The sequence below is a fragment of the Carassius gibelio genome, chromosome A16 (assembly GCF_023724105.1).
Source record: "Carassius gibelio isolate Cgi1373 ecotype wild population from Czech Republic chromosome A16, carGib1.2-hapl.c, whole genome shotgun sequence".
Classification (NCBI taxonomy): domain Eukaryota; kingdom Metazoa; phylum Chordata; class Actinopteri; order Cypriniformes; family Cyprinidae; genus Carassius; species Carassius gibelio.
In genome coordinates this window covers 6,130,328-6,148,623 of record NC_068386.1, presented here as the reverse complement: position 1 = coordinate 6,148,623, position 18,296 = coordinate 6,130,328, and the positions used below count along the sequence as shown (strand labels likewise).

The 18,296-nt window shown below is 34.9% G+C and overlaps 4 protein-coding genes across 5 annotated transcripts; all 4 read right to left on the bottom strand.

Moving 5' to 3' along the window:
- Window positions 1–44: 44 nt before the first annotated feature.
- On the bottom strand, window positions 45–3,195 carry siglec15l (sialic acid binding Ig-like lectin 15, like). 2 transcript variants are annotated; one of them, XM_052619430.1, is made up of 7 exons: window positions 3,097–3,195; window positions 2,542–2,913; window positions 1,826–2,173; window positions 1,695–1,722; window positions 1,521–1,603; window positions 1,321–1,439; window positions 45–183 (listed from the first exon to the last, which is right to left on the bottom strand). In XM_052619430.1, exons 1-6 carry the CDS (start codon window positions 3,143–3,145, stop codon window positions 1,324–1,326), a joined length of 996 nt encoding a protein of 331 aa, XP_052475390.1. In that variant the 5' UTR covers window positions 3,146–3,195; the 3' UTR covers window positions 45–183; window positions 1,321–1,323. The 2 variants fall into 2 exon arrangements, with proteins under 2 accessions (XP_052475390.1, XP_052475391.1); XM_052619431.1 differs by having other exon boundaries at window positions 2,671–2,913.
- A 1,785-nt stretch (window positions 3,196–4,980) lies between these two features.
- Window positions 4,981–8,419, bottom strand: LOC128031143 (uncharacterized). The gene is made up of 3 exons (XM_052619383.1): window positions 8,313–8,419; window positions 6,700–7,920; window positions 4,981–6,336 (listed from the first exon to the last, which is right to left on the bottom strand). The coding sequence occupies exons 1-3, from the start codon at window positions 8,350–8,352 to the stop codon at window positions 5,912–5,914; spliced, it is 1,686 nt and encodes a 561-aa protein (XP_052475343.1). The 5' UTR covers window positions 8,353–8,419; the 3' UTR covers window positions 4,981–5,911.
- A 2,647-nt stretch (window positions 8,420–11,066) lies between these two features.
- On the bottom strand, window positions 11,067–12,550 carry LOC128030045 (ribonuclease P protein subunit p25-like protein). The gene is made up of 2 exons (XM_052617516.1): window positions 12,285–12,550; window positions 11,067–11,959 (listed from the first exon to the last, which is right to left on the bottom strand). The coding sequence occupies exon 2, from the start codon at window positions 11,933–11,935 to the stop codon at window positions 11,264–11,266; it is 672 nt and encodes a 223-aa protein (XP_052473476.1). The 5' UTR covers window positions 11,936–11,959; window positions 12,285–12,550; the 3' UTR covers window positions 11,067–11,263.
- A 1,927-nt stretch (window positions 12,551–14,477) lies between these two features.
- Window positions 14,478–18,243, bottom strand: LOC128031001 (IgGFc-binding protein-like). The gene is made up of 4 exons (XM_052619167.1): window positions 17,406–18,243; window positions 16,845–16,921; window positions 15,408–16,607; window positions 14,478–15,292 (listed from the first exon to the last, which is right to left on the bottom strand). Exons 2-4 carry the CDS (start codon window positions 16,882–16,884, stop codon window positions 14,856–14,858), a joined length of 1,677 nt encoding a protein of 558 aa, XP_052475127.1. The 5' UTR covers window positions 16,885–16,921; window positions 17,406–18,243; the 3' UTR covers window positions 14,478–14,855.
- Between the last annotated feature and the right edge of the window lie 53 nt (window positions 18,244–18,296).

Below are 18,296 nucleotides of genomic sequence, written 5' to 3'. Positions count from 1 at the left end.
CATTCAAAGCTTTGAAAACATTTATACATCAAAATATAATATTATTTTTAAACATATTGTCTATAATTACATATCTCTGAAATACGAAGCAAAAAGCACCATACAAATCTTAAATACATTCATTTTTAAAAATGATCATACAGTAATCAAACACAAATGTGATTGGTCCATCTGGATCAGCGCCTAGAAAAGAAACAGATACCACGTGATAACAAGTGTTAACGTAGCTGTGTGCGCGTGTGTGTGTGTGTGCGTGTGCGTGTGCGTGTGTGTGTGTGTGTGTGTGTGTGTGTGTGTGTGTGTGTGTGTGTGGGAGGGGGGGGGGCAACGCATAATATGGACATTTACTTATAAATACTATGATGCATTTCTATAGCCCTAACTGGTTTTAAAATGTAATATTGGCAGCTTTTGAAATTGCCCTCAATCAAAGACGTGCATTCATTGCTTGAAAGGAGCAAGAACTACTAAAATGCAAGTGTAGATTTAGTCGAGAGAGATAAAGTTGACCTTCTTTACCTTAATGCTGTTGAACTGAATTTATGGAGCAAGCTATTTGCTAAAATAATTCTTTATTTTCTGCATGTGTTAATATAACAAACACTGTTTTTAAATGAATAGAGTGAATCATTCGTAAAGGCAGTTACTTGCTTCGTTTCTGAATGAATCAGCCGTTTGAAAGAATCGATTGAATGAATAATTGAATGACTTGCTTAAGAAAGGGATTTCCCGCCACCTACTGGCACGTTTGGTTTATATTCAGAGTATTGTTTCTTATAAATAATTGATTTAATATTTCACTATTTATTTGTATTTCTTATGTTGAATTAAAATATTTATTTATATATATATATATATATATATATATATATATATATATATATATATATATATATGTATTTATTTATATTTATATATATGCATGTATGTATGTATTAGGACTGGGCGAAAAAAATCATATCTCTGCATTTTTTGGCCAATTTGTGATATCAAATATATACCTCGGTCTTTTCGGTTTTGTGGTAAATTTTATTGATTAATTAATTTTTTTATCTATTTATTTCACTTAGCGCCCAATGTTGTTCAGATCTCAATCCAATAGAGCAGCTTTGGGATGTGGTGAAGCGGGAGATTTACAGAAAGAAAAAACAATAAAGAAATGTAAAAAAAAATAATAAATAAAAAAAAATTAATTGAATGCAAGTTGTTTCTTCATATCTTATATCTTCTTTCAGTGTTTTGTTAGTGTTATTAAATTAGCTGACCTTTAAATAAGACAATGCAATTACAAAGTTAAACCAATAGTAAAAGAATCCTCACCCTTCACTTTTCGCCAGTGTCCGGCGGGGGACCTGGGGGCCTATTTTTTGGGGTATTGGGAATCACCTTTCCCCCCTCTCTCAATGCCCCAGTTGAGCAGACATCACCTTGTTCAGGACCTAGAAAGAATAATATATATGTATTAGTACTGTATGAAAATATAATGGACAAATATATAGATTTTATTAATCATTACTCACCAACTGGACAAGTGCTGATATTGGCATAAATTTTCTCATTAGCATGATATATGGAGGGTTTAACCCTCTGTACACCTATATCCCTGAAAATGAAAAAAATATTGAGTCACATTAAAATATAATAAAGATGTACTATTTCAGTTTCCAGTTTAAACGAATGGCAAGCAATCTTACTGTAGCATGCTTGTCTGTGCACTTTGTCCTTTTTTTGTGTGTGTGTGGAAATAACAACACATACAGCATATTAGAATTTGCACATAACAATTTTTTATTAAAAAATGCACAAAAAATAATCAAGCACTTACTTCTTTTCAGCGCATCCAAAATGAATGGCACAAGCCCGAGCAGCAGCAAACACCCCAGAATGCCAGTCGTCACCTTCAGACCAAGACAATTTGAATCGTTTGATGGAAATGTTTTCTGATCCTGGCCCAGAGAGTTCACAGTTTGGCAAGTGTACACATCCTGCTCAGAGTGTGGAACTGAGCTGATGACTATGAAGTTTGTATGGTCAGTTTTGATTGGAACGTTTTCTAGTGGTCCAGATGAGGAGGTCCATTTAAATTCTGGAAGCGGATTCCCTTGGGCAATGCATTTCACCATCATACCCAGAACCTCTAAATCCAAGGATAGGCTGAGAATTTTTGCCGGAGCTACAGTTGAAAATCCCAAAAAAAATCTGTAATTTTATCTATACAATGCAGTGGTCCCAAAAAGTATTCAGACACTTTAAACTGCAATTAAAATGCATAATAAATGTATAAAATGTAGTCTTGAGCATGAGTAAATAATGACAGAATTTAAATTTTTGGGTGAACTATCCAAGGGTGCGTTTCCCAAAACCATGGTTTCTATCTAAGTTAGCAACTTTGTTGGTTGCAATGCAATTTCCCATTGCCAACCAACTGGTTGCAACCATGGTTTTGGGAAACGCACCCCAAGTTAGGTGTCCAAAAGCATCCAAATACTTTCTGGGTTGCTGTTTATTTGTGTGTTAATACAAATGCTGTGTAAATCTTACCGTTGACATTAAACGTTGTGTGTTTCTCAAATTGACCATAATCCAGCTCCACCCTACAGGTGTACTGTGAGGCATCGGTAAACTGTAAATGATTGATTCTTAAGGAGATGTCTCCTTTTGTGGGGTTACCTTGAAGCGAGAGTCGCTCTGATGATTTTAGATAATTACAGTTGTTTTGTGCATTTGTCTTGTTGTGAAGCATGCATTTAAAAATGGGTTCTTGTTTGTTGCCCTGCATCCATTTAACATTGATGTGACCGGTGTAAGTATTTTGAATTGGGTGTGTGAAGATGCAAGGGAGAATCACATTTTGTCCCAATGTGCCATTGACCTGTTCTGGTACTTTCATGGTCCATGATGAACATGATAGGCCTGCGGATGAGAACAGAACAATATATAATATGATAACATTACAAGTCGTTAAAAAATAGCCTAAAAACTCAAATTTTGGAGTTAATCATAGTTTTTAGCAGTTGTAGTCATTTAGTAGTTATTTTTTTGCAGTGTATAATTAGTAACATTCTTGCTTTTAAAATGTAAAATATAATATATTACCTTTTAGACTACAAATAAAAGAAAGCAAACCAAACACATAATCCTGCATCTTCAGACAGAACGTTCCGGGATCTCACAGACGGAAAAGTTTAAGTGAAGGTATTGTGACTAAACAAGATGGTAAGTAATGACGAAAATAAGGAACTGTCTACTTGCATTTCCAAAAAGCGAACTGGTCTGTGCAGGTAGGTTCCTCTGAAAGGCCCTGCTCCAAAAATAATATGTTTCTCACAATGAATTGCTTATGGTAGAATCACATGGTGAAATCTTTATCAGGGTTCTTGTCACTCTTAAGTTTCTTGTACTTCTTAAATTATTTAACTAAAGTTATAGTAAAGTTATAGTTAAAGTAGCGCGCCAATATTTGTGTCATTTGATTTTTTTGTTATAGATAGATAGATAGATAGATAGATAGATAGATAGATAGATAGATAGATAGATAGATAGATAGATAGATAGATAGATAGATAGATACACATCTATGCAGAATTGCATTTTGGCTTAAAATTACAAATTATATTTTATTATACATTTATATACATAATATTATATTATATCATATTTTATTATACAATTATATACATAATATATTATTATATACAGCTTAATTGTTAACTGAAAAATTTAAGTTTGTCAAGACACAATTTAATGAAGGATTGATAAAGCTTTGTGTGAATTACATTTAAAAAGACCTGAACATTTTAGGCCTTATGGACAAATCTGTTTGAAGGAAGAGCACATTGTTTCTCTGAGTGGCTGTTGATTTCTCTAAATAGAGCACTGCAGAGATAGTTTTGTAAGCCAACCCAGAAATTTCTATCACCCTTTTTCCACTGACAAAAACCCAACAGGATATTTCTCCTGGCTTTTTGATTATTACAGAAAATAAGCTTTGTGTAAAAGAGTTTATGATTCTTACACGTTTTGTTCAAGATAACCTTCACAAATGAGCACAACGTTCATTAATTCTGAAGGCTAACCAAAATCAGTAGAAGTAAAAAGCTATAAACAAACCACACCATGGTCACATGACTTAAAGGTCATCACCAGGCTTTCAAAATCTATTTAAATAATCCAGTTAGAATAGTTTGAAAGAGCATGAGTGTAAACACAATGAGTATGTGAAAGTGGACTAGTGAGTTTTTGAGTTTCCATTCTGCATAGCTTTTTCAAGACAAGACCTTATTTAAATTTAACTTATTCCTGCAGAGCACTGTTGCAATTTTGTATATTTCACTTCCTGTTATTCCAATCATACCAATTCAAATTTCAATAGGGTTTGGCCTATACAATTCAAATTCCAAATTTCTAAAAGCGAGGCAACTGTTACATTCTGACAGGCTATTTTTTATGTTGCTCATTATTAACTGCACCACGAATCCTGAGTTTGTCAGCTAAGGGTTTGGAAGCATCTGGCTTCAAAACCATTTGTCATGTTCAGGGTTCCCCTCTTCCTGATGTTCAGAAGGGAGATACTTCATTCCCTCTTTCTCAGGACACTACCGGGCAATTCCGTGCTTCAGGCCAGCTGCTGGACGTCAAACCTGGACGACAGCACATCTGTACAGCTTCAAATTCTTTGGAGAAGGATCAAGCCATGCTCAATCTTTTGCCCCCAAAGTCCAGAGAGGTCAACCCTAAAGAGCTCTTTCTCGCTCTTGGTGCAACTTCTTGCTCTGGCGTTGGGTACATAGCTGCTTTTGGCTCTGGGTTTGGGAGCTTGGGTGATCAAGAGGAGGTTTAGCATCAAAGCTAGCAGCGTGGAGCACTGAAAAGACACAGATGTCATGCTCACATAATCAGAACACTCTGTACTCAAAGCCGTTTCTTGTCCAATGTGTGTTGTTAAAAAATACAAAGGATTTCTTCTGAAGTGATGCCCGTCTTTGTCTGATCTGACTGGATATTTTAACACAGAGTGACATACTAATATAGTAATTAACTGAAAAATATAAAAATCTTCATCTTTGTGCATTCATCTGTCAAATAAGTTGTGCAAATGAATTAAAAAATTTTTTTTTAAAAGGCAGGGGGTTGGAAAATATATATATTTATTTACATAATTTTCTGCCTTTACCTGGGATCTGCACCAGTACATAAAGACTCATTATATTTATTTCCACCACTACTCAAAAAACATCATAAGCATTTTTTGTCTTCTCAACTGATGGTTCAGGTCAACATGGTTAATTTTATTCCGCAAAACCCAAAAGAAAAACAGTAACAAACATCGCTTTTTTATTTTCTTAAATAACATGCACCAATGAATCATTCAAAGAAAGACCAGTAGTGTGGATTCAAATCTTAGATTTAGATTTTGAAGTCAGCTTGAACTTTTTTGCAACTTGACTCTTGCAGTACCATTTTATAACTAAAGATTTTTAAAATAAATGTCTAAAAATGTATATCAAATAAAGCTTATGCTTATAATTTTTTAAATAAAAAAGCTTCAACAGGACTCGTGGTTCTGTTAGCATTCTTTAATAATCTATTTTAACATTCTAAATCTAAGCCTGGATACACCTCAAAATACATCTCCACTTACTAACTGTAATAGTCTTATTTAACCTAAAAAGTCTGCAATACAAGTTCTTCTTTCACTGTTAATTACATTGCTAAATCAGTTTCATTGCCCAACAGATTTTCTAAATCTAGTCTAATGTATAGACAGTTACTATGTATAGACAGATAAATGTAGTGTATGGTAATTAAACCAATCTATACTGATCGTTACACACACTTATGAAAGCAAAAAAAAAAAAAAAAAACATTTTGGAGGTCCCTTTACAAGTATTGTAATTAAGACATCTGCTTATTACAAAATATCTGAAAGAGTGAGGTGTTTTGGTCTTATATAGCAAATTGGTTTCTTATTAGAACAGCAGCGAGCACTCTTCCACTTGAAGTTCTTTTTGGGATCTAGGGAAACTGAGGCACACAAGCCTTTCTCCGGCCTTTCAGGCTGTCCGTTGTCCCAGTTAGTGAAGTTCACATTGGGTGAGAAACTGTCCTTGTTTTCCCAGTACCAGTCTGTTGTGTACAGGCTGCGGCGCAGACTGATCCAGCCCTCCGTGGGGTCTTCATCCGTCATGTTTGAGACCATCTTATCCTGGTTGCTCATATTGTTGAGCCTGGCAAACAGATCAGCATTTTCCAAGCAGTACTTACGGGACATTGACCAGTTCGTTTCTTCTTTACCAAGTACAAACATCTCCGGAGACACCAGACAGCCATAACGGTCTAAACACAAGCAAACACATTTTCAGTTAGTACTATTCATAATTGTTTAAAAAAAAAAAAAAAATTATATTATTTTGTTATTTATTTTATGTATATATATAAATACATACACATACATGTATATATTTAATACATGTATGCAATAAACATTTATATATAATATTATATCATGTAAGGGATAATGCACGGCTATCTGCCTTCTTTAAATGAAACAGAGATGAAATAGCGCTGACATCAAATTTCTGGTTTTAAAGGGACAGATAGCCGTGCATTAGGGTATCCCTTAGATATAAATACAGTAGCAAATATGTGTAGAATATAATTATGGTTAAACAACACAATTGTTTCAACATGAACACTAACCTGGGTCCCTATTTATAACTGTTGCAGCACTCCAATAGGTATTGTTAGACTCCAAGCCTTCAAACATATATACACCAATCCTTGCAAAAGGATGCCAGATTGTGCTTATCCTTTGTCCCATCACTACAGCCCAGGAGTACTCTGTGCCATTCATAACGTTCCAGATGATGTATGGAGGCAAAGGCTGATTGTTCATTCGCACATCATTAGTGCTGGATGTATTAGCAATCACCAAGACTCCACTGCTTGAGGAATTAAAATCTACCAGATAGCACCCAGAGAACATGCTTACCGGAATGAGGTCTAGAATGAGCCCAGGTCTGACTAATTGGAGGGAAACATGCATGGAAGTAGAAATAAGTGAGGTCCCGTTCGTAAAATTTGGTAATAATGGCAGGATGTCTGAAAAATTTTGCACCCAAACATCAGTGCAAGCAGTTAAAGAACCCTGACAGACCTTGAAGGGTTTATTTGTTGTCACAAGTAGCTGTTTGGGACTGAAGAGAGGGGGCATGGGGAATCTGTCCATACTTTCATTTAACACAAACGGTTGGAGCTGGTTCAGAATCATGTTGCATGAGCAGTTTTTGCTGTCAAAACACGGATGGGTCAGAATCACAGCCACTTTATCATCTGCATTGATTTCTCTCACCGTCTCATTAATCTGAATCTGGTAAAGATTGTAAGGATGAAGCACTATTTCATCTTCTTGGCTCTCACCGCTTTCATCTACCCATTTGATGGTGACACTGTTTTCCTCGTCCACTGCATTTATAATCATCAGCCTAAAAGGGAGGAATCTGACATATGATGTCATCGTAAGGTTAAAGGACGCAGCTATCTTGGTGTAATTGAGAGAGGGAACATGATACACACTTCCCAGATTTTGTTCAGGCTGGACAACGTGAGACTGGAATCTCCCCTTCCATCCACTCACAGAAACCACTGTGATGTTTTTATCACTGGTGATTCGAAACGTCTTATTGGAATACAGGAACTGGGATTCTTCAACTTCCTTCGTCAAATTCAAAGTCCAAACGGTTCCAACTGCGAGACTTGCATTTGTGGTGAGGTTGCCGCTGGCCATATAGGTGACATTAACCATAGTGTTTGGGTGAAGGGCAGTGATTTTGAATAGGTTAAAGGTCTTTCGATAATAAAATGCAATATTCTCGGGGAATGCAGTGATGAAACTCGTCCCACAATTTTCCACTGAAAGTCCTGTGAATGTTCAACAGTCTAAATCATGTTTGTTTCAAATTTCAAACTCATTTCAGCCAGTGATAATCACTACAGATGCACCAACAGGTTAATTACTTGTATCTGGTATCAATATAATCAACAGTATTCTGAATATATTGGCATAATTGCACTTTGAAAATTCGACCAATTTGAGAACACCAAATATTTTTACATAAACAATAAAAAGATGGTCAATTGCATCATTTATAATAGCAATTTTAATGATATAACTTAAGCACAATCAATTTAATAAAACAAAAAAACATCTTCCGGAGTTCAAAATGTTTGGTGTCTTGAATTGTTATTGGTGCATCCCTAGTAATTATATTAAATCATTAAGAACTTAAGAGATGTCTATATGCATTATTTACCTTGACTAAACATCAAAATGGTCACAAGAACAGCCAACATGACTGCAGATTTTGCATATGCAGCTCCACCTTGTGTTAAGTTGGTTTCAGCTGCTGTGCATTAAGCTGCCAAAAATAAAAAATAAAAATAGTAAATAACATTATTTTTATAAACGTTTAGTTGATCTAGTGTTTATTATACAAAATGCACATGCAAACAACAGTAAACCATATTTTCCACCGATGAAGCTCTTCTTACAGTTAGTCAAACAAGACTATGTAAAATACCTGCTTTCAATATGGTCTGTCTTTCATTTGAAGTTGCTCTTTTTGTGTCGGGGTAGGAGAATAAATATGATACAAAGTAATATTTGGAAACATTATAATTTATAGATTACCGTTTTCTGTCTTAATATATTTTAAAATATAATTTATTTCTAAGCAAACTGGAATTTCTCCAGCCATACTTCATTCTTCAGTGTCACATGATCCTTTGAGAAATGTTTTTGATGTATATAAAGTTTAAAAGAATAGCATATATTTGAAAAATATACTTTTTGTAATGCATCGGTTTAAGGCATCCTTGTTGAGCAAAGGCATTAGTTTATTTCCAATACATACATTATATACAGAACTGCATATACTGACACTAATGCCATTAGTGGCACTGAAACGATTAAATTAACATTTCACAACAAGAAAAAAAAATATTTTTATTTTTTTAAACTATAACTATCAAGAATTTAGGAAACATAATCCTGATGAAGAACAACATTAATAGTTTACTCTTCAGCCTATTCAATTGTGTTGAGCAGCCCTACATTGAGTAGTCACACATTAAATACTAAAAGGTTTTAGGATTTCATACAAAGTGCAGTAAATACTACAAACAAATAATATCTAAGAGGCTGTTAATTTTTTTTTATTCTTTCAGATAAATGCATATGCTGAAGTTGTCATTTGCTTCAATTCTACATTTCTACAGATTTTATAACGTTCTATAAAGACTATAAATAAATTGTTCTGCTTAAGTTTAGATTAGAAAAATTCTATTCTAAAGAAAAATACTTCTCTAAATATTGATGAATGCTATGCCTGCATCCCGATGATCACTTTTAAGGAGAACATTCTGAAATATTGACAAGCTTTAGCTAATTCAAACATGAATGAATGAATGAGATAGTTTGCTTCACTGACTCAATCGATAAATCATCCTACCTTACCGTGGCCAGCACTCTTCCTCTATCTGAACAGAATAAGCCGTGTGTTCACTGTATATTCAGTAAAAGAACATTTGACATTCAAAGAGTCTTCTCTCTTCTCCCCATCTCATTTTGCATACGATTCTAGAAAGGTTTGTGTCTTGTGTCAACAAGTTTCATATTACAGATCTGGATATTCACCAAATCCTTCATACGACACTTTATTCACTCAAAATAATTCAGTTCCAAAACAGTCAATGGTCCTCAACATTAAACAGTGTTACAATTTCATCAGAAACCGAAATGATAATTGTTTAAATGACCCTGGACCACAAAACCAATCATAAGTTGCTTTTTAGCAATAGCCAATAAAACATTGTATGGGTAAAACATTTTTCTTTTTTTTTTAATTGTTGATTTTTCTTTTATGCCAAAAATCATTAGGATATTAAGTAAAGATCATGTTCCATGAAGATATTTTGTTTCCTAGGATAAATATATCAAAACTTAATTTTTGATTAGTAATATGCATTGCTAAGAATTCATTTGAACAACTTTGAAAGCAATTTTCTCAGTATTTTGATTTTGTTTGCACCTTCAGATTCCAGGTTTTCAAAAATAGTTCTCAGACAAATATTGTCCTATCAAATCAAAGCTTTTATATTCAGCTTTCAGATGATGTATAGATCTCAATTTTGAAAAACTGACACTAAAGACTGGTTTTGTGCTCCAGGGACACATATATATATATATATATATACGCATCACAACCCTCAATTATATTGTTTGAAGTTTTTTTTCTGAATTTTACAAAGTAGAAATTTCTTAATGAGTATATTACATAAAACTCCTTAATTCTCTCAAGTGTTCACTATCTTTGCACTTTACTCTGACAAGCAGCCTGTGTAGGGAAAGTTTGAAAATTTTTTCGAGTTTTGACTCACGTTCTCCTCTGCTGCAGATATGCCTAAAATCTGATTAAACAACATCTATTTTTCATCTGAATTATATATAAACAAAACAACACCCAAGACAACATCTGCATGCTTTTAGACTTTCTGAGCTGTGCCATTTTAAAAAAAACATTGGTGTTTGGTAACAGCCCTACAAGGCCACATTTGTGTATTTTCTGCAAAGACATATTTGGTATTCAAAATGCACAATTTCCTTTCCTTTGCATAAAACAATAGAGAGGTTTGTGGAAAACATTACATATTTTCATTTTTCTGATATGAAACCCTAAGCTGGGACTTACTCTATTAATCAAATCTGCAAAAATATGAAACAAATATCAAGTGTATATAGTGTTTGTTTGCTTTGAGGTTAGAATTTCTTCCTCAAGCAGCAATACAAAAATCCACCTGTTGTGTGACCCATATGTACTTTTCTAACACAATTTTTTAACAATATATACTGAAAAACATCAGCATATATAATCAAGATATCTCAAAAAAAAAAACTAAACCTATGAATAGTTATGTGTCCAGTTAGATATTTTAACTGAAAAAAACATGCTGATGTATAAAAATGATTGTCTCTTTGGCACAATATATGGGGAAATTTAGAGTGAGGCTTTTCTGTAGTCAGTCTCATTTATTAACAGAATTATTTAAGGGTGAATAAATAAAGACAGAATCTTATTTTAAGGGACTTGCCATTACATATACTTTAAAACTCCCATTTTAATGACAGACATTCTCAAGATATGGCACTTCAAAGGGGAAGATACTGAATATGAACCAAGCTTTGTCGGGAAGATGCAACACTGATTCAATTCTGCCCACCCCCAGCATGACCTAAAGGTTTACGTGGTTCTCCAGGTCTACCCGGGTGCTTGCGTGGACCCTTTCCTCTCCCAGCCCCGTCTGTCCTTCCAGCACCTATTCCACCCCGCTTCCTTCTCTGTCCGTGTTTCGGAGTAGCTGCTTCCTCTTTGAGAGCCTGAGCCCACAAAGCATCAAAAGAACCTGGAGCTTGGTAACCCGGCTGGTCCTTATCAAGTGAGTCTCTGGAGAGCAGAACCCATACACTGGGTACATTTCTGCTGACTGTGAGACTTTCAAACCCGGCCTCAGGCTCTAGGGGCTCCCAGACCTCCTGAACTGTGCAATAGACCAGTTTGGTGAGCTGGTGTAGGCTGTGTACACGCCGTTTCATTATCTCCACGCATGTGATGGCTTTAGCCACACTCTGACCCACACCTGTGAACATGATTTGGCGGCACAGATTCTCCCCCAGACCAGCCCTCACCCCTGAACCTTCATGAGGGCCTAGATGATCTGCAGAGGCTGTTTTCTCCTCCATGCGACTTAAAGCAAACCTCAAGAGGTTTCGGATTTTGCTGCCATCCTTCACTCGAATTTCTGGAGTGCTGCTGGGGAGGTCAGGGAACGGACACAGGGAGGGCTGCTCAACCGTGCGTGCTTTTCTGTAGTTCTCCATGTCACGTAGCCTTTACCTGTGGAACTTAAAAAAGACAAAAGGCAAATAATGACAGTGTTTGTTTTGCAAAAACATCCCATCAAAAAATATTTATACTCTACCAGTATAAGCCCAGTTTGTAAAGTGTATTATATCTTTACCAACTACTTTGTAAATTGGTCCAATAAAAAAAAAAAAATCATAAATATTTTTTTTTTAGTCGCAGTGTATTCTTGAAGAAGGGTGATTTTCATAAAAGACAGCTTGGGGTAAGTGATTTTAAAAGTGTTCTCTTTTTCAAATATACATTTAATAATTCGAAAACAGCATTATTATTGAGAGCGGCACATTAAATGTATTCCAAACTTACCTTTACTAAAGTAGCAATCTGGCTAAGCAGTTTAGATGTCTGCAGCCGTTTTTCTAAAAACTACGGGTTTTTGTCGATCCATATGAATAAACTGCGGCCGCTGAGATTCAACAGTCTTTTTTAAATACTGGGTTAACTACAAACAAAACTATACAGTTTACGAAATTATAAAGTTATTCTACAATTCACACAATCCAAATGTTACAGCGTGTTGCGCACACTGCCGATAATGTGACGATATGCCGTAAAGTGCCGCACATGTTCATGGGAAGTGTAGTTTTCAGAGCCGGATTATCTAATGGGCATGATGGGCATGGGCACGAGCACTAAGTGCAAATAGCTCATCTTGTTGGCCTAAACTGTAACATAATTATTTAAGTTATCGATTCTGTCTATTGATTTTTTTTTTTTTTTTACTTTATTTATCACTTATATTGCATTTATGAAATATTTCGTTTTGCTTTAATAGGGAAGCTCAAGCAATGACCACATGGCACGAGAATCCCTTTAAGATGTCAAATTACTAATCAAAATCATGTATTTTTACATTACTGCTATTACTTACTGCCACAAAAGCTCAGAACGTCATTTATTAGGACACAGCGCCACCATGCGTTCAAAATTAGGAACTTGTCACAGCCGGTCCAATGTAATGCAAAACTGTCTTGAGTGAAATGGGAATCCCGAACAATTTATAACTTTTCATAAACACATTTGACCGAATAGTTAAATAGGGATTCTTTCTCTATATCTGATATATCTGTATATCTGATTCTAAACAACTTATAGACTATATAAGTTCATCATTTACTCAGCCTCAAGTTGTTCTAAACATAATTTCATAAAAGAAGATATTTTGAATTTATAGTGAATTTAGAATGTTCATAACCATAAAGACAAGTTACCAGTATTGCTCCAAATATATTGTTTTGGATTCAACAGCAAAAGGAAACTTATACATCTTTGGATCCACAACAGAATTATAATTTTGGGTGAACTTTTCTTCTGAAGCAGCCAAATATAGGTGATGTTGCCACTTGGGTCAATAGTGTAAATCAAACATTAGAAAGAAAATCATTTTTCAATCGTAATTTGTGACTAATAGACAGTAGTCTATTTTTAATTTTGTCATTTTATCTGAATATCAGCAACAATTTTTGAGATTTAGTCGGTTGAAACAGTTTTGAGGTTAATTTATCAAATTTCTCATAAAAAATGTGATCTTTGTTCTTTTACCTGGATTCTGTCTTTCCCTTAAAGTATAGGGTAGGCAAATTGGAGGAATGCAAATACATACATTAACAGGCAGGTATGACAGCCTTTATGATTGGACTTACATTTATGGCCCTACACCTTCCACAGACTATATAAATAGCCTACAATAAAAACCACTTAATTTAGTGATTGCTATCAGGATGTGAAGAGACTTTAACCAACATGACAATTTTTTTTTTAACCAAATCACCTACCCTGCCTTTAATAACCCAATGCATGATCATCTTAAATTTATATATGAATCTGTTACAGTTTAAAAGTAAATGCACATTGTTCTTCAAGAAGGCATCTTTGCCCATCTTACCCTAATATTTTACTGGGGTTCGTCGTTCGTGTCCAAGTAAAAAAATGGTCTAGCGACACCACTGATCATAACATCAACACCAATGAAACACAGCAAAAGGACAAAATCCTGATCTTCACTATTCAGCCATCAGTAGCCTAAATACAGTATGTCATATAGCTGGTTTACATGCATATTTGTAAAGTGGCTTTCCAACGGATTAGTGCTTTTATAAATACCCACACCAGGCTTGGTCAATGAGAATTTGCATTAAGAAGAATGCATAATTTTCACAAAAAGTACTCAACACTGCCTCTAGTGAAGATTATCAAAACATAATGTGTTATACAAGTAATCATAAATTATTTTCAAGTTAGCAGATTTTCAAGTTACTGATGAAATTTCCTATTTTATGAAAATGAATTTATTAATTTAATCCAATATTTAGTTAGTTTTAATTTAATATGTAGTTTTAGTAATTAGTTATATGTAGTTTTAAGTTATAAGCATAAATGTAGATGGTATAGGTTTAAGCAAACAGAGCTACTTTACACTGTATGACAGCAATGAATATAAATTAATAAGGCACAAATAAGGACTGCATGCATAAAAAAAAAACCCAATGCATCATATCTCAAGATTGACACTAAATGTCATGCTTTATACAAATTTATTTTGTTATATACACAATTTGTTATATACAACAAATTAAGGTTGCATGTTGATTATAATATTTTGTTCATTTTATTAATGATATACATTTTATTGTTGATGTGGCATTCATAACTTCCTGATCTACATCCTGCTTCCATCTAAGTCAATGTCTTTCAATGGTAAATTGAAAAACTGTTTAATTCAAATATCAACACAACTGCTTAATATAATCTTACCATGTAGCAATATAAAATTAAACCTAATATAACATTGCAATCATTAAAAATACAGCTCACAAATGCAGGTTGTTATAACAATATAAACTTAATTAACCTAAAGAATAGCATTACTAACAAGCACTAAATGTAAGTTACCAACAGTTGTTGTGAAGGATTGAGGTAAACTGGCCTTTTGTAGCAGATTGGCTTCTTTTTATCACAGCAGCGTGCACTTTGCCATTTGAAATCATTTTTAGGATCAAGGGACACTGAAGTACATAAGCCCTTCAAAATGCCCAGTGGATGCCCGTCTTTCCAGTGAACGTAATTGACAGAGTTTGGGGACTCATACTCCTCCTGCCAGTACCAGTCTGTAGTTAGTAAACTGCGGCGGAGACCGATCCAGCCATCCCCATCCTCTTTGGTCAGGTTATCAGCCATGTCCTTAAGCACAGATTTAGTTACAGGACAGGCAAACTGATTTCCATTAATCATGCAGTACTCACGAGACTTCTTCCAAGTCAGAGTGTCCTTTCCGATTGCAAATGCCCCAGGTACTAACACACAGCCATGAAGATCTAAATGCATGAATAAATAAACAGATTTTTACCTTTTGCCTTTCACCAGGGTTTTGCACCATCCAAATTCAGACAGATAGATAGATTGATATTTGTTTCAAATTAGATCTTTTACCTGGTTTTGCATTGATTGGTATAGCCGGGCCTCCAAACATTACATTTGCCGACATATCTTCCAGCATATAAACGCCAATCCTTGATGTTGGATGCCAGATTGTGGCAATTTGATCTTGTATGGTTACAACAACTGAAGAGTAGTTTGTGCCAGCGATTGCAGTCCAGTCAGATGCTGAGAGCAAACCATTATGTGTGCGCACATCATCTTTGCTGTCTGTTTGAGCGATCACCAATGCCTTGCCATTTGTTGAAGAAAATTGCAGCAGGAAGCAAGCAAAAAACATGGTTTCTGGGATCAACTCCACAATGACGCCCGGACTGAAAAGCCTAAGGGACACTTGCTCTGTTGCATTTATCAGCTGGGATTTCTGCAGGTCTGAAATTGGCAGAAGCGTTGAGGGAGTAGCCTGTAGCTGGTTACCATTGTGAAATAGCGAGGAGGTGTTTTCTGACAGCATAAGTAATTTGGTCTCAGAACTGTTGAAGATGGAAGGTACGATAAAGCTCCGACCCTGAAACTGTGAGGGAAGAATCTGATTTATTACCATGTTACAGTTACAGCTCTCAGTCTCTACACATGGGTGGGTCAACATCACAGCGATTTCTTTGCTCGATTTGACCCTCAAAACAGAACCGTTGGTCTGAAACTGGACCAGCTGGTAGGGATCCATACTGAAGGTCTCATTTCGAATATCTGATGCTGATGTTTGCTTGACTATAGTGACACTGTTTTGACTGTGGACCGCATTGATTATGAGTAACTTGAATGAGCTGTATCTCGTTGTACTGTCTAGCATAGGTAGGTTGAAAGATTCAAGATACCCTGGGTAATCCAGCAAAGGGATCAAATAATTTGTGCCAAGATTTACAGTTGGCTGGACGACATGGGACTGGATGCTGCCTTCCCGTTGACTTATAGAAACCACTGTGATGTTTTTGTCACTGGTAATTCTGACAGATAAAAACGAGGAGCCTAGCTGATATATTTCTGCAGACTTTGGCAACACAACACTCATGGTCTGTCCTGGATTTGGAATATATTGCTCTTGCTGTGTGCCATTGTAGAAGACTGTGAAGCTAGTGCTGTTATGAAGGGCCGTGACTTTTAGATAGTTCATGGTACCAGACGGATAGAAGAAACCAATGTTCTCTGGAAAGGCAGTGATGAAGTTGTCTCCATAGCCCACTACTGTAAGACCTTAAATAAAAGTGTTCAGAGAATGAGATCAGTCACACATCAGTTTGAAAATGGCTAAACTGCAACCCAGATAACATGTGGTTCTCAAAAATTTTCAGGAGAGACAACAATATTGCCCACAAAAACTACAAAAACAACCCAATTTGGGGGAAACCATTAGTTATCATAAGTTACATTCACATTTATTTGTTTTTATCCAAATCGCTGTCCTAGATATAGTAAAAGTTCTTCCCTTACCTTGGTGAAACATTGATGTGAGGAGCAGAAAGACAAGCATGATTATGGATTTAACTTGCTTTGACTTTCTCTGTGCACTAGTGTTGAAAGAACAGACAAAAACCACATGGAAAAAAATGATTGCTAAATATATTTTGGAACTTATTAATGTGTATAGATGGATGTTTTAATTACATTCAACACAGAATACCATAATAAAGCAACTCATTAGAATAAAGTGATTTAAACTGATGACAAAAAAAGATTTTCTGAAACCTCAGAATGTCGAAAATATCTTGTAAAGATATCTAAAGATAATAATAATCATAATAAAAACCAGCCAAGACAAAGAAATGTATTTTTACATAATTTCTCAGCACAAGCCAACTATTTGTGTGTATGTATGTATGTATGTATGTATGTATGTATATATATATATATATATATATATATATTTATATATATTCTTTGCAGATAATGTACGCTGTTTAAAGAAGATATTTCAGAACTCAAACAATTATCTACAGAAATAATCTGCTATATTCTGACCTTAACACTTTTAACTGCGACAAAATCTCTTACCTGATGTCTTGGTCAGTACTCTTCTTCTCTCTAAAAATCAACTCTTTGGCATTATTTTAGTTTAGAAACATTTGACTTTCAAAATGCTTCATTTTCTCTCAGATTTGCATAGGATCCTGGCTAAACAAAAGACTTACATGATTTGATGTAATGACCTTCACAATGCAAAAGAGTAAAACATCAAAAAACAACAAACAGTACTGCTCGGAGTGTTTAAAACCATGGTTTCATTTGTTATTGCAACCATTTTGCCATAGGTATTTAGTGCATTACTACAAATTACTACCTGAAATTACTACTAAACTGAAGAAAAGTGATGAAAACAAGACAGCAGAGTACAATGTGGCACAAATTCACTTGCATGTGATGCTCAGTTTACATCTATGATGAACACACGCATTAAATAAAACAAAAACTAGTCCAAAATTGTAAGCAAAACCATGTTTATAATACAGTATAATGCTAACTGTTGCCTGGTTTTGTCTATAGGTATCTCTGATTAAAATGCCACAACCTCTGATTTGCCTAAATGACATCACAGAATGGAGGCGATGGTGAGCTGTAAAAGTCAACCATAATGCACCAGAATCAGGCCTAATAGGCTTGAAGGTGTCTATAGTGACTTTTAATAGCACTGTGATCTTATGACATATGCTTGTATTCCCCTACAACAGGAGCTCATTTCACATTATTTGCCTTCACTTTAGATCATCATGCATTACATCAGACAAAGTTTTGATAGTTGTTATAGTTGAGAGGATATTCAGTTTTGGTTTGTGTAATAACAGTATGTGAACCCATTATATATAGCTCACACACATACACACACACACACACACACACACACACACGTATATAAATAAATAAATAAATAAATATATATATATATAT